General features: G+C 38.2%; 1 protein-coding gene across 4 annotated transcripts in view; it reads right to left on the reverse strand.

Annotated features, from left to right (window-relative positions):
* NKAIN2 (sodium/potassium transporting ATPase interacting 2) overlaps positions 1–17,195 on the reverse strand; it is a 555,084-nt gene that overhangs the window by 292,710 nt on the left and 245,179 nt on the right. For 3 of the 4 annotated variants that reach the window (XR_008972171.1, XR_008972170.1, XM_057409393.1), the window contains exon 2: positions 6,431–6,568. The exons of the other annotated variant lie outside the window; for it this stretch is intronic. Coding sequence is in view for 1 of the 3 variants with exons in the window: in XM_057409393.1 (XP_057265376.1) it covers positions 6,431–6,568 (138 nt within the window). In the remaining 2 variants the exon portion in view is untranslated. The remainder of the gene's footprint in view (positions 1–6,430; positions 6,569–17,195) is intronic. 4 annotated transcript variants of the gene reach the window in all.

The following is a 17,195-nucleotide window of genomic DNA, read 5'->3' on the forward strand; positions in this document are numbered from 1 at the left end:
TTTGCGGGCTGACAAAATGTACGACCATTCAATTTAATTTCACCCTCCTCTTTATTCAGTGGGTTTATACACATACAGTTTCCCCAACAGCTATAAAGAAAGCAGAAGTAAAATATATTTTTTAATAATTCGTGTACTGAGCTTGAGTACACACACTTCCTTATCTTAAATAAAACAAGTATCTGGAAAATAAATTGGATGAGGTCAATAAGGTAAATTAATCTCGGAAGAACTCAATTATTTAAAAATGTTAGGCACAAGAATCCTCGTTGTATTATAAAAAACTGTTTTATCAGGAGAAAGAACTAAAAACTGGTTCTCCTACAACAGCTAACAAAACAGTCTCCTGAAATGTTTTCTCACAAAAAAAAATCTGGCCAAATCATTAACAATATGGAGCCTGTTAAAAAATTCAGAAAAGCATGATTCTAGAACTGCAGATTCCCTGATGCTTTTTGCTTTACAGTTTTCTATGGCATGGTTAATGTTGTTTGATAATATCCCGGTATGTACACATGAGAGATGAACTTCTGCACACTTTCATGTACTACTTTAAACATTTAAAAACCATGGAAGATACTAAACCGTAATATAAAACTTAAATACTCCAAAACAAATCTGGCAGACCCAGGGCTACTTGTCATATAAGGCATTAAGCAGCTCACACTAGGGGTGTTGAAGCAATTGACAATGTCTAGTCTTAAAAAAGACATAGATTAACTCAGTTATACTCTCTGGGGCCTAATGGTTTGACAGACTGATGATGCCGCAAGAAGCCAGACAAAGGTAATTGGCTCTTTCAGTTTTTTTAATATATATAAGCAATTACATGTTAAGTAAGGCACTAGTAATAATCTGTCCTTTTCTCCCAGACTTAATGTGACCTGGTATTATCCTGTACAAGATTCTTTTTTGCTCTTAAAGGCTGCAAATTTGCTTTCTGTTAGATCCTTCTCTCCTGCTAGTATACTGTGCTCTGTATGAGTCACTATCAATACCTGTCTCTGAGCCTGGTGTCACTGGCAGAACTTAGGGGTTTCTGATCATGGGTCAGTTTACACGTTAGCAGGCCTGCTGGCAACAGGCGGGGTGCATCTATCTGAAAGACAGAAAAGGATCTTTGCACAGGAGTTAGCAGGTCTCACTGAAAGAGTTTTAAACTAGATTTGAAGGGGGAAAGGGATAAAATCAGGCTCACTAGAGATAAGCCTAGGTGCAGCATGTCAATGCTTGAGGAATGGTGTGCTAGCGAGGTCCATTGGTCTGCCATCACAGTGGATGATGGAGATCAATGTGGCAGCACAGGGTTATTGATGTGTTAGAAATCATGGAAGCTCCTGAGAATGGTCACATAGGTATTAGGGCTTCTCCCCTCTAAAAGATGGCAGGATCAATCTCCCAGCTGAAGTGCATCTGCAACAGCATGGGCTGCGTGCATTGTTTCTGGAGAAGCTGGAAGCTATTGTGCAGCTGGAAAACTACGACATAGTTGCCATAATGAAAACATGCTGGGATGACTCGTACAACTGAAGTGCTGCCTTCAGAAGGGACAGGCAAGGAAGTACAGGCAGTGGAATAGCCCTGTATGTTCAGGAGTGTCTTGATTGTCTAAAGCTTAATAATGGTGACAATAAGTTTGAGTGCTTATGGCTAAGAATCAGAGGGAAGGCCAACAGTCACTTAACATGGCGGGAATCTATTACAGAATAACCCAGTCAGGATGACGAGGCAGATGAAATATAAGCAGCTGGGGGAAGTCTCACAATCACCAGCCCTTCTTTTCAGTGGGACTTCAATGTACCAGATATCTGCTGGTTGTCAAGCATTGGAACAAGCTACCCAGGCAAGTGGTAAAGTCACCATTCCTGGAGGTATTTAAAAAGATGTGTAGATGTGGCACTTAGGAACATGGTTTGGTGGTGGATGTGGCAGTGCTAGATTAATGGTTAGATATGATGGTCTTAAAGGTCTTTTCCAACCTAAACAACTCTATAATTCTATGGTTCTATTAATTTCACTATTTTTAGGGTGTGTTACTATTATGTTTAAGAGGGGGAAATGCTAGAACAGAATAAATAACCCCTTGGGAAAATGTTAGTAACGTTGCACAATTTTGCTTCATACACAGCCAAAGTCCACCTGAACTGTGCAACAAATTATGGAAAAACTTTTTGTACAATTTCTTACTCTCACAGGTCTGAAACAAGGCAATTTCTTCTGGATTAAAAGTTTTCTTTCCTATTGATATTGGATCTTCACATTATACTCAAGATGGGAGAATGTTCTTCAGTACAAATGCTTTTTCACTTTCTTACCACTCTTGGTTTGTCTATAACACTGCTCAGTAAAACTACAGAGTTGTACAAAAATTTTCTTTGTTGGAACTAGCTCTAGAAGAAGTAAATATAACAGGTCTAGAAGGTACAAGCAAGCAGTGGAAATTACAGTAGAAACTACTTCCCAGACATGACTTTCCTCCAATTCTAATATTTCATAATACACTTCAAAGCTTTTCTCTTTCTCACCAGATATTCCTTTACTTCTACCAATGGAAGTGAAGAAACAAAGTACTTAATTTTACAGTACTACCTTTATAGCACTGGAGAACCAGTGAGCTTCACCTGTCAGCTGGATTCCTTTTTGGAGACGAGAATGACATTCATTACAAATGGGACTTTTTGTCTTTCGTATATATTCTGAGAATGCTTTCTAGAAATGCTAAGGCATTAGAAAAATGAGATTGCCAAGGTTTTCCATCATTCAGGAACCAGAAAACATTGATTTATTTAATCAGTGGCATTTTCTTACTCTAGAATCACAGAAAGGTCTGGTTGGAAGGGACCTTTAAAGATCATGTACTCCGACCTCCCTGCCATAGGCAGAGATATCTTCCACTAGATAAGTTTTCTCAAAACGCTATCCAATTTGATCTTGAGCACTTCTAAAGATGGAGCATCCACAACTTCTCTGGGCAACCTGTTCCACTGTCTCACCATCCTCATTGTAAAAATCTTCTTCCTTATGTTCAATCACACTCTTTCAGTTTAAACCTGTTGTGCCTTGATCTGTAACTACAGGCATTGGTAAAAAACCATTTCTCCTTTTTTCATTTCAGTTCCCTTTATACATTGAAAAGCTCTAATAAGGTCCCCCTAGAGCCTTCACTTCAGAGCTAGTGAATCAAGTGCACCACTCAGCTTGGTGTCACCTGCAAACTTGCTGAGGGTTGCAAGCAATCCCACTACATCACTGATGAACATATTTAATACTACTGGTCCCAGTATGCTCCCCTCAGGAATGCTACTCGTTACTGGTTTCCATTTGAACACTGAGCCACTGAACGCATTTCTTTGGATGCAGCCATCCAGCCACTTCCTTATCCATCTAACAGTCTTTCCATCAAACCAAATTCTACAATTTAGGGAGAAGAATGTTGTGGGGGACCATATTAAAAGCCTTACTGAAGTCTAGATACATTATATCTATAGCTCCTCCCTGGTCTACTGATGCAGTTACTCTATTGTAGGTCACTAGATTAGTCAGATAACTAATAATCCATATGAGGAACATGTGCTGAGCATATCAGCACAGCCAGCATCCCTCTGTAGACGGAATGGGGAGAAGCTGAATCTGCAGTCGAAGTCCTACCCAGGTGGAAAGCATTGCTTCTTTCAGGAACCCTTCTTAATTTGCACTGGTATTACTTCTCAGATATTTGTATTGATCCTGTGATAATACCGCTAAAAACACATTTACATCTCAGGCATTACACTGGCTAACATTTGTTTCTACTGAAATTGTTGTTCTCTGTTTTAGCACAGTTTTGCTAAGCAGTCCTTTTATCATTATTTTTTTCACAAAAAAAAAAATGCTTAATTATTATCTTTTGAAAAGTATCTTTGAAGAGACACTCATTCCCACCCTCAGATGTCTCACTTCCTGCATCAATTGCTCATTTATTAATGGTTTAGATTTACAAGCAAAAATGAATGTGTTCTTGTCAAACCTATACTAAGATCAACCCCCTTGATGATATTAAACTTCAGTTTCCTGCTCTCTTTGTCTTTGACAACTCCTGAATCCCATGTAATCTGAACTATTTTACAAAGCCTGAAGCCACACAGTCACCTTTTCACCTCACTCACTTCCAAACTTCCCTGTGACTATTGTGAGTTCAAGGACGTACTTTCACTTGTGGTGTTCCACCTGTCTAAATAATTTCTTGAAATCTCACCTTAAAACCTCCCTGTTCTCTTTAACCTATGATTCACAACCTCTAGATAACATTTTTTTTTTTATATCCTTTATGAAGCATACACAGTAAAAAGAAATTTATTGTAGTCTTGTTGAAGCAAGCTATAGTTGATGTACTAACGTGACTGTGGATTAAGGGTCCTATAGAGTCCACTCAAGATAGACTGACCCTTGCAAAACCTACTGAAGTCTGAGTATTTATATTCACTCACCTGAACACCTTGCAGGCTTACAGGCTGTTGTGCTTCTTGCCTTTCAACTCACAAATTTATTCCTGACGTCAGATAACACTACTGAGTTTTGCCCAGCTATAACAAGGTCCCTAATCTGGGCCTGGAAGAACTGAATGAAAGGATGCAGATCCTTCATCTCTCCCTCCAGTGACCAGTACCATTTCCCTCATCCTGACTTTAGACACTCTCCAAAGAGAGCAGTGGTAGAAATGAAAAAAACACAGCGTTCCTCTGTTGATGCAACTAAATGAAGGATGAAAGTTCCATCATACTTTTCTTATATAAGCGATAGATAGCAGATTCAGATATCTATTATAAAAGCTGAGCAAGACAGTTTGATCTTAGATTGGTTCTATTCAGTTCAATAAGAGGATGCAAGAAGGCAAACTCACAACATCAGATGGGCTACACAGTGAGGGGGAGAGGGAGCTCTAAGAAGAAATGTGAAAATTAATAGGATGGCGTGTCACAAACCATACCATCCTACTAACAGTAGGTGAACAGTACCTATTTCTAAGGCTGGTATTCCTCTCCATTCAGAATGTATTCATTATTATAGCAGGTAATTTTCTGTATTCCTGTTGAAAAGACTATTTAAATCTAGGTTTTTGTTTAGCTCACCTAAGCATTTTATGCTCATGCTCATTTTTATGCCTTTGAATAGTCTTAGAATGGAACTTTTTAAACTCTTTTTAACTGACACTTCCTTGAATTTTGGGTTTTAATCTTCAAGCCTTTTGTACTGGTCAAAGAACCAGGAATAGAAGAAAAATCTTTAGTTCACATATCTCCTAGAGTTGTGATTTAAAGGAAACACTATAAATATTTCAGACTTACAATATATTTTTCAGTGTTGATAGTATATGCTTTGGAATATATTAAATTGTGTGCATGCATAAAGACATTCTACCAGTAGAGACACGTTTTCTGCATATAGGAAATCACAGAAACACAGACTAATAATAATATATTACTACTAGCGTCACACTACTGAAACATGGATGGTAGCACAGGGGTACAAGTAAAACCTTACTATCTCCTGAATGACTACTGGTATATGAGGAAAGAGTGTAATAGGAAACAGACTGCAAAAGTGAGTACAGATTGAGTGGAGTTATTTTCATTTGGCATGAGAATATGGGTGTATCAAAAAGATATGAGCAAATCTTTTTGACTGCTACCTGTCTCTGAAAAACTTTACCTGAATTAGCAGTCAATTTTGATAGAAATATTGTTATGCAAATCTATTTCTAACAAAAGGTGTTCAAATGTTGGTTTTCAGACTTGTTATTCTGTCTTATACCTACAAATATGAAAAAAAAACCCGGAGTATGAAAGGAGGATTTTGTTAATACTGTATTGTATCACAGAGTACAACATATTGAGTCTGTGTATAAGGGGTAGCTGAATAACTAAAAGAAATGGATTAAAAATATAAAGGTCAAAATCATTACTTTTATTCTGGGGCCCTCGGTCTGTAACCACCAAACCTGCATTTCTTACCACATTATCATATTTCAGTTTCACATTGGACTAATTTCTAGGAGGGATATACATAATGGATAGGCACTCCAGCACTACAGAGCTAGTAACAATAATGAGCAACTATAATGATGAATCTGTTGTTGAGGTCCAGTGTATCTAGGAAAGTTATGGCTAGCATTTATTCTAGCTTTAAATACCTGCAATTCTGAGGATGCTGTAAATTCTTTAAACTGACTGCTCTTCTTGAAAGTTCATATTGGCGTGTAGTTTATGATCATATTGACTCTCAACTTTTGTAGGTTCCTACCAGTTAATTATTGAAGGTGTCTCAAAAGCATAAGTAAATGCAAAATATTATAGAAGAAAGTTAAACCAAGACAAGATTTCTATTCCATCTATAAGATTTTATATTTTTTTAACATGAACATCAAAATAAGTAAATAAAATTAAATACTCACTCCTGTTATGTAACGAGGTCTATACTGGATGGTTCCAAATAAGCCAAGTATGACTATAATAATGTGTATAAAATTTGCCAGGATGGGTGCCCACTGATAACCAAGGAAGTCAAATATCTGCCTCTCGAGCACAGAAACCTACAGTTAAAAAACAAAAGCATAAATAGATTAGAACAGACCAGAAACTTCTGTTTGTGAGTTTCCCCTTCCATGCCCAAGAAAATTGCCCTGAGTAAAAAAATACTTCAGTCAGAAGTAAAATGAAATGAGTTTACAATGTTTTACCTTCTTGTTTTAATGAAAGCTGCATTTCTCACTGTCAGTTTACTGAGTTGTATTCTGTTAGCTAAAATATTCATGTGGGCAGTTCTACCAAGACACTAACCACCTCACTAGGACACTATGTTTCCAGGAAGAGAAACACAAATAATTTTATTATATACACCAGCAAATATAACAATGTTCTAGAGTACCGGTGCTGAAAATAAATAGCGGGCTTACGGCATCTTCTCAGCTTTGCTTCCATTCACAAACACCATCCTTCAGCCTAGTCCTAACTCTTTACTTTCATTATTTCCCTACCTTTTTGTTTTTTTCTCTTCCCTCTATCCCCAGCTATCCTGCCAGTGAAATTTTACATGTAACCAAATGCACGCAACTTTTTGACCTGGTTCTACTGATAGACTCTAGTTTACCTCCTCTCACTGTCACAAGTATCAGTCACCCAAGACTCTAAACACTTAATTTTAAAAAGAAAATTAAGAGACAATTTTCAGCTGTTGATGACTCTTTTCAAACAATGCTATTCCAAGCATTCCAACTAAACAAAAAAACATTTCTGACAGTATCAGTAGAAATTATTTCAGAATTCAGATAGTAGGTTTCCCTTAACTGGTGTTTGGACATTATGTCACAGCACTGCACCCTAGACCATAGACAGAATGGCATGTTTTGACAAAAATAATACCGATGTGAATATTAGAAGGCAATACGATGGTGAAGTGAATTCAAAGAGAAAGGGCAAGGAATTTCTTTGACAACATTCCAACAATTTCAGGGATGGTGAATAGTCAAGTTCCATGCAAATGTGAATAATACAAAGAAACTAAACAAAATTATAGTAATAATAAATAAATAATAACACCACCACCACCACCACATACAGAAAATAAAGAAAAAGCAGGATGTTTCTTTATAAAGTTTCATTAAATGACAGGTGACTACTCAGTTTATATTGTGCAATGGATTAATTGAATTGGGTGTGTCTGCCACACACTCCATTCATTGTAAACATAATACCTTTTGAGATCAAGTACTACATTAATAATTAACTACTTCTCTTGCATGATGTAGCTATGGGAAAGTTTTTCAATTTTCATGCTGCAGTCCACTGCCACACCACTTTCTTTTTGAAATTAAGTGAAAAATTTGACGTTAAAAAGACAGCCGACACACCAGCATTGCAAATGCAAAAAGTGTTAATTATATAGTACTTACAGGCATAAGTTGAACTTTAAGATAGGGATTGTCAAAATAATCCTGGGGAAGCTTGTCAGCCATATCATTTTGAAATTGAAAGTTCAGGTTTTCATGTCAACCACTGAATTCTTCTATACAACAAAGAATCCTTTCACACAATGCATCCAGTTTATAGCCAGTCTTGGTATTTTGCCTAATATTTTATTTTACATATTTACTGCCAGAAAAAGATTCTAGTCCTACATCTTCCAAGATCTTAATGAACTGATTTGTGCTATCCCACAACCATCCTTAGCAAACCAACATCATAGAAGAGTTCCCAGAATCCCAAAACATAATATTCTAATGGAGACAATGGGATGAAGAAAGAAAAGGAAGGCCAAGCTGTATTAGGAACTACATAAAATCTCAGACTGCCTGTGCTTTAAGTTTATCATTAAGTTAAGCTTATCATTAAGATATCTTATTTTTATCAGCTGAACAAAGAGTAAATGAGAAAAGCAAAGCAGTAGCAAAAAGTCTAGACTGTACAAGCTTCTAGTAGAGTAACAGTAGTGATTCACCGAGCAAAAAAAAAAATACCTGGGATGATGCAAACAGTAGGAAAACATAAAAGTAAGTATGCCAACTGGAAAACTGGGGCATGGTTGTTAATTATAAAAAAAAGTAGAAAACCTAATATTCCTGCTACAACATTTGTTTAAACTTGTTTATGGGGCTGTACTGAATAAATGGCTATTTCATGTGAACCTCCACTTCTCACACACCAATGTATTTTTTTTTTGATGACTGGCAATTTCCCCAGGACCAGGCAACCACTCCCTCAGATTTTGTGGCTATGTTGAAAATTCTGGCGGGAGATCTACTGGAAAACATGGCACACAAGGCAGTGGGTAAATATTGGCTGTGCAGAACAAAGAGACAAGTCTGCATTATCTCTGTCCCTGTGTATCTACCTCACATTTGCCATAGGCAGACTTGCTATTAGACTTTCTTCCATTACTCCAAGGAATCATCTGTGTGTGGGGAGTGCTGGATATGTGAGATGGAAGCATTCTTGCAGGCTATGCAGAAATAAAATGCTGTGAAAACGCAGCTGCTGTTCCTTAGAGATCAAACTACTGCAGCAAGGTGCATCACAGATTTATCAAAATGGAAAATACAGGACAGAACTAAATCTTTATTCCCACTTCCTGAAGAGATGAAGGTTGAGAGAAAATAAAAACAACCCACAAAGAAAAATACATGCAGTTACTAATAAATATAAATTCTCATTTGGTCTGTGTTTCTAAAAGGAGAAAAATAGGACAAAGTACTGGCAAAATCTATTAAAACCAGTAGCTTCCTCCTCTTCCACGGATGCCAGAATCATAAGGGATTTCCTTACATAGCAAGAGAAAATATAGACCTGATTTAGAAAGATTTTTTTTTTTTTTTCATTTACATCTAAAACTTAAAATTCCTGGTCAAACAACTGCACGTTTTTTTCCCAAATCATATCCATCAGCTTTAAATGTTTAATGACATTTCAAGGACATTCCAGAGAGAAAGGGAAGGACTGTCAACGAAATATTAATCTTTAAAGTCTAGGAAGAGATAAAGAATTGTCCATTTTCTTCTTCTTTTGGAAATGAGTTTAAAATGAGAACAGGAAAGAGGAAAAATTGATGCTTTGGATGAAAAAGTACACAGTGGTAACAAAAGAAAAATGTGGTTGAATTCAACTCCTTTTTAATAATGCATTGAACCAAGAATGTAGGGTTATGAAGAGTCAGTTCCTAATGTTAGAAAATAAACATCCACCCCATTGTCTTCTTAAGCTTCCAAATACAGAGAATGTCATACGCAGATTATCTTAAGTAATCATTAATAAAATTATAGAGAGAGTTAAGTGCAATTACAGCGAATGATTTTTTCTAATGCGTTATTTTTTTCCAGACTTCTGCTTACTGTTTTAAAAATAAATACAAAATAAAAACAGCCTCTATATATTGTCAAGTTGGAATAGCTCAAACTACTTCCAGATTCTTGTCAGAGGCTGGTTGTTACTAGGTTAACAGTGTTACTAACCTTGAGGGATCTAAGGATTTAATTTCCAGAGGATAAAGAAAACCATTTTGACATGATTCTTAACATATGTGATTGGACTAAAATTTCAGACAGGAACCACAAAGCAGAAACCAGTCAAAAGGTGATTTATAACACAAACTCTAAAACGGAAAATGACAAAGCGCCTTTCCTCAGAAAGCTCCTTGAGAAGAAACTCAACCACAGCTACTTCACAGTGATACAGAATCAAAATTTGGCATTGACAGAAATTAAAGTGCACACAGGCATACACACACACACAAGTGGGTATGTACGGTCCCTGCCACCCATGGCCCTTGGATAGAACACGCAGCACAGAGGCAGGCAGTACACTGGGGGCTGGGGCAGTGTCACTCAAATGATGGAGTCACCAGTTGAGTGCTGGTTACAGGCTCTCAGTTCACTCCAAAAGAAAAAGAGTGCATTAGCTTAAATCACAGTTAAGGAGAATTAAGCAACCATAACCATATTAAGACTGGTGCAGGCTAACAATGAGCTACAGAAATTAAGCTCTAATCAGTAACTCATTAAGGCCCCTCAGCTCAATTGTGTTGCATCAGATGCCCACAGCTTCTGCTAATTTGCTTGTGCTTTTAAGTTAGATTCACAGTTTTTTAATGACTTTCAGTTCTTGGTTTTATGGCACAGAAAGTTACAAAGAGCCCCAGAAATACAGGTATTTTGGGCCTGTGGTTTACGAAAGTATTCTAAATTTAGAGCACACCTGCATCACATACAACATCCCCAACTAACCCCCCCCAAGCACCTCCATCATTTTGAAGCAGAATGTGTACATTTGTGTCATTCCTTAGTAAGGTTCATTTATTTTTTCATCAAAAGTTCAGACAGTATCCTGAGATAGAACACCTAGCTACTCAATGAATTCTCCAGCTACCCAGGAGAAGAATGTTTTGGAAGTCAAATCCATACAAAATACACCTATGCATCTGCAAATGTGCGTGTGCATGTGGGTCAAGTCCTTTACCAAAAGACAGTGGAGGAAGACAAACAGATTTGAACTTTTTTTTTTTTTTTTTTTTTTTGGTGAGAAGACAGACAAGACTGAAATCAGGTTCTGTGAAGAGCTGTGGCCACCACAATGTTCTCAGCACATCTAACAAAAATCATCACAAGCAAGCACACGTAATTCTAAAGTCAAGAAGGAATCAGTTTCCACTTGTCCACTGGTTCCTTAGAGGAATAACATATATAATACTAAGCCCCTGTCCTTAATCCATCTGATTCTGCTGAGAGCAGAACTAGGCTTTCACCACACCTGATAAGAAGGTAATCACAGTTTTTAAAAATCCTGTATAGCACCACATCCCTGCATCACATTGTGTACAAGTGGATTTCTGCTGTGACCTACAGAGGACAACAGGGCTCTCCACAGGTAGAGAGCATATTCTAAGTCTCAGCTGCTGCCTTTTCTGCCTGAACACAGTAATAATAAAAAAAACCCCAAACAGTAAATACAAGCTTTCTACAGTAGGTTTTCTGTTACATAGCAATGAGGAGTAGAACTGTTATCTAAATAATACTTCAGTTATCATTATTCATGACATGAAAATAAGGAATATTCTAGGCAAAGCTGAGCTGGTGAAGCTGACGGCAAATAAATATGTTTTAGTGTGCACTGAACATATCTTCAGGGCATTATACTCATGATTTACAAACATTTAGACTCTACCATACATATATAGAAACCCACCTCGTGACCTAAACAATAACAAAATCAAACCCCTGTCTTCCATGTACTTCCCTGGAAGAATCACCTCCTGTATGAACAGGCTATAAAAAAGAGGAAATTGCTGGCAAAATGCTCGATCAACAAGTTTTATTCTTGCGAAATACTTTATCCACACAAATTATGAAACACCAGTATCTGTGAAAAAGAAGAATGATGGAAAAAAAGGAGGGAAGTTCTTAATTTAACAATGACTTAGTATTTTTAATACTGCTTCCTAAGATTACTTTTAGAATAACCTTATAGGAACCATATTGCTAGAATTACCATAAAAAAAACTAATAAGTAAGTGTTGCACCTAAGGCATGTAGAATTGTGAAACCTGGAGCAAATACTTGAATTCATTGCAATATTTTGCACAGCTACACATAGAGGCAGAGATAATTGCGTCTTAGATGCCTGTAGTTCTTTTTACTGCACAAGACCAAATTTACCTTTGCTAATAATAACGAAAATTCAGAATTTGTGAGGTATAGTAGATTTCAATACTCCTGAAACCAGAAGAGTATTCATTTCCTTCATTTGCCTTCAGAGCCAAGTTTTACGCACAGCTGCACATTTGATCCTAATGACTGGCTTAAATGGGTTAGGGTCTTAAGTTCGTGCTACAGTTTAGATCACAAATCTTAACATCATGTTACAGCAATCTGTGTGTGTGTGTGTGTGTGTGTGTGTGTGTGTGTGTGTGTGTGTGTGTGTGTGTATGCATGTGTGTATGCTTGAAGATGGCAGAGTTTCTTGTTTCTGGCTGTCCAACAGTAACAAGACTTAAATATATATTAGAACCACATCCTCTTGCATGTTCAAAAGAAAATGTGAAAAATCAATCTCATGTAAACCGTTTTACCCATGAAGCTGAATATAATGCATTTAGTATTTCAGCTACAGGATGAACTTAAGTAACAATAACTTAGAGGTACCAAAAAATACTAACAAAGCATTACTCACAGAAGATTAAATATATAAGAAAAGCTTAATATACTTGCTTAGATGTGATTTTTGCTTTTAGAAGGGCAGATTTACAGAGTGCAGGCCTGTATCACAGGGGCAGAAATCTGAGCGTTGCCTATTCCCACCATGTTTCTGAAACAAGAGAGTGCAGGGCAAACATGGCTGACATCTCTTTGCATGCCACCTCAGACCTGGAAGCAGTATAGCAACATAGTGCCTGCCCCAGATACAGGACTCTGCTACAAAAGCTGTGCCAGTTTGCTGGTGCAAGCTCAAGACATGATCAAGGATTAAGAAAATGACAAACATACAGGGAACCTGGTGTTTAGCAGCTGGCTTCGTATGACTACCTAGTACAAAGTCATGTAGGTTATGAGCATGGTCTTGGGGTTTTTGTTTATGTCAAAGGTCTGTAGAGACAGGCTGGCTGCGACTGTGGCCAAAGGAGGGATCATGACAGATGGGCTAGTGACCACTGATGCTAGTAAGTTTAAGCACTGCCAACTTGCTCAATCCCATCATCTCCCATTCAGCCATTGACAATGGAAAGATCAAGACTGCTCAGGAGTTCCCTTCCACCTCTGTGCCCTACTCCTATTGCCCTCTCTCTCTCTCTCCTTACATCCTTCTGGCAAGAACACTGAAGCCCTGGCTCCCACACTATTTTACTGACAATACTGAGAAGCCTTGAGCCAGTTCGGAATGTAGAAATACTTTCGAATCAAGATTCAATAATATTTCATAATTGCACAATCTGAATTTGCCTGAAGGCAAAATCAAGCATTCAGAAAGCATTCAGCAAGATTAGCCTTATCTAATATTTTCAAATTCTTTCTATCTTTATGGAAATATTTGACAATAAAACAGGTCTTTTTTTTCATTCATAAAGATACAACTAGTTTTTACACAGTGATTACAGCATATTACATCTGTAAACTCAAAGTTGTGATACTGATGTTACGGATTTGACAAGAGGATGTAACTCCGGTGTCTTGAGGTAGCGAAACTATCATAGAATCATAGAATAGTTAGGGTTGGAAAGGACCTTAAGATCACCTAGTTCCAACCCCCCTGCCATGGGCAGGGACACCTCACACTAAACCATATCACCCAAGGCCTCGTCCAACCTGGTCTTGAACACTGCCAGGGATGGAGCATTCACAACCTCCCTGGACAACGTATTCCAGTGCCTCACCACCCTAACAGAAAAGAATTTCCTTCTTATATCCAATCTAAACTTCCCCTGTTTAAGTTTTAACCCATTACCCCTTGTCCTATCACTACAGTCCCTAATGAAGACTCCCTTCTGTGTATGTTTCTTCAGCCAAAAATAAAATGTGGCCTGAAAAAAAATTACCTTCTAACAACAACAAAAAATTAGTTTCTAATTCTTAGCAGGAAAAGCATACCTCTAAGAAACTCAATTACTTACAGTAAGTAAGTAAAAGTAAAGTAATTTTTGACTGGTATTGGAAGGGATCACTCACTACCTCATCAGGACAGTCTTGCGATAGTAAGAACTGGGCATTTGTCATTTGGGCAGAGGACTACATCAGGCGAAAATAGCCAATACAGAGTTACTGTGGTGGCTTTATTTGTATTCAGACATAAAAGTGTGTCCTGGGTTCAGCAGTAGCAGTCATTTTTCTCCTCCTTGGTAGCTGGTGCAGTGCAGTGTTTTGACTTTCGGCTCGGGAACAGAGCTGATAACAATGATGTTTTGGTTTGGCCAAGGACCTTGTGAGCCTCATGCTCTGCCAGGGAGGAGGGGAAGCCGGGAGGAAGCAGAGACAGGACACCTGACCCAAACTGACCAAAGAGGTATTCCATACCACAGCACGTCATGCCCAGGAGGTAACTGGGAGTTACCCAGAAGGGCTGGGGGACTGCGGGGTTGGAGGAGGTATGGGTCAGTGCTTGGTCGGGCTGGGGGGGGCAAGTTATCGGTCGGTTGGTGGTGAGATGTTGTATTCTCTTCCCTTGTTATTTCCTTTATCATTGTTATTACTGGTGGTAGCAGTAGTGATTTGTGTTATACCTTAGTTACTAAACTGTTCTTATCTCAACCCGTGGGAGTTGCATTCTTTTCAATTCTCCTCTCCGTCCCTCTGGAAGTAGGGGGAGGGAAAGAAGGCGGGGGAGTGAGTGAGCGAGTTGCCTGACTGGGTTTAAACCACGACAAAGAGCAGTCCACAAAACAAGAGGGAGAATGACAACTAATCCACGTCAGAACTGTAAGGCACAGAGGGCTCCCTGCTTTTTCACTCATTCCACAAGTAAATACAGATAAGCAGCATGCTGACTTTGACTGACCTTACAGAAATCTCTCTGTTAAGATGCTCCTGCTGAAATAGTCATTATTCTTACACAGACTATTTGAAGTACCTACTACATTTCCATGGCTTAGCATAACCTGAAAATTGACATTTAAACTGTGCAGATCCCTTTATGGAAAAGAGATAATTGACATCAGCCATAGAAAAGTTTCTAGCTGCTACACTTTGCCTAATACCTGCATATAAAGCTGTTAGTCCTTGGGGAACTCCGAGTAGCTCTGAAGGCAATGTGTTTCTCTGCAACATGGCTACCCTAAGAGTCAGACCTATCACCTGTTCTATGCACCAAAGTCCCACAAACAAGCTCTCAGATCAGCTGGGGAAACCCAACCGTTATCTGCAGCCCAGATCCACAAACAGAAATTTCTATCCTAAAGTTGAAGCTTTTTTTTTTTTTTTTTGTGTAAAGAAAATGAAGTCTTCTCACAGGCTAATTCAAGACTGTTGATTCAACTAATTGGTTAGAACTCTTATAAGAATAATTGTTTAGAATCTTCGGTTAAAGCCAGAAAATTTGCAGCAGTTTTCAATATTTCACCATCTGTATTCAATCTGCTTTTGAACATGATTATAAGAAAAAAAGGTAGCATATGAAACACTGTCATACTCATTACAGGAAAGCCCTAGGACATCAGGCAACTGGGTTACAAGTCTCCATTCCAAGACCCGTGAACACCTAGAGTGAGTCAGTCAGACACTGCTTTCAAAAAGGTCCCATTAAACAGGTCAAGAAAAACTTGGAGATTTTTGTCTGGATTTATGAAACAATATGTTAATTAAGTGGGATCCTAAGCTTTCTGTTTCAAAGAAATACAAAACTCATCACCTGCCCCTGGAAAGCACAGCCTCTGCAATATAAGTAAGCAGTACTGGTTACCATCTCATTCTTTTGCCTCTTCGTCGTGGTTTAAGCCCAGCTGGCAACCCAGAAACCACGCAGCAGCTCGCTCACTCCTCCCTCTTCCTCCTCCCACTCCCGGAGGGATGGGGAGGAGAATCGAAAGAATTTAACTCCCACGGGCTGAGATAAGAACAGTCCAGTAACTAAGGTATAACACAAATCCCTGCTGCTACCACCAATAATAATAACGATAAGAGAAATAACACGGGAAGAGAATACAACACCTCTTCACTTGCCGACCGATACCAGCCTGACCCAAGCAGTGATCTAGCCCTTCCGGGTAACTGCCCCCAGTTTATATACTGGGCCTGACATGCTGTGGTATAGAATACCTCTTCGGTTAGTTTGGGTCAGGTATGCTGTCTCTGCGTCCTCCTGGCTTCCCCTCCTCCCTGGCAGAGCATGAGACTCACAAAGTCCTTGGTCAGAATAAACATTACTGAGCAGCAACTAAAAACATCGGCGTTATCAGCACTGTTCCCAGGCTGAAAGTCAAAACCACAGCACGGCACCAGCTACTGAGAATGAGAAAAATGACTACTGCTGAACCCAAGACATTCTTCCAACACTAAAGCTATAATAAAATCAGAAGGCAGACTGGCCATTCCTTTTCTCTGATGACAAATATCATGAATAAAAACCTAATCCGTAATGACTAATGTAATGACTATGTTGACCTCTTTTCAGTATGGCAATTCATGTATGCATATAACTATCTTCTTAAGTACACTGTTTCTGAAATATTATCTATTTGCAGCCAAATTCTATGTAAAAAATGCAGTACTATAATAAACTTCTGAATTAAGGGAGAGTTAATCACAAAGCTCTATTCCTAGTCTGTTAACATTAAAAAGTTAAAAATGTGAGGGACGTGGAAAAGGATAGATGCAAAGCTCTGATAAAAGACTAAACAAAAATCATGAATGACTACCATATTCCACAGTGCTAATAGGTGCCATTGTATCCCAGTGATGATAATGGTGTCAAAATATTCCAGTTCTGTGTGAGCAGATTGTCCAAAAAATAAAAGGTAGTTGTATCAAAATTAAACTGTTCAAACAAAAGGGCAAATCAGGAAAGGAAACAGAGGGATACAACAGACATTCTTATTTGCATAAATGTTTACTGCAGTCAATAATGTTTTTCTGATTTACACAGAGATAATTTGCATCAACTAATTTAAGGCTAAACTCAGATTTGTATGTGTTTATTTTGTGTAAAGGTTAGTGCTGAGTGTCTTGGATAAAACCCATTTATTTATCC

The sequence above is a fragment of the Pezoporus wallicus genome, unplaced genomic scaffold (genome assembly GCF_028554395.1).
Source record: "Pezoporus wallicus isolate ANWC-B61680 ecotype Strahan unplaced genomic scaffold, APGP_CSIRO_Pwel_v1 contig_3817, whole genome shotgun sequence".
NCBI lineage: Eukaryota > Metazoa > Chordata > Aves > Psittaciformes > Psittacidae > Pezoporus > Pezoporus wallicus.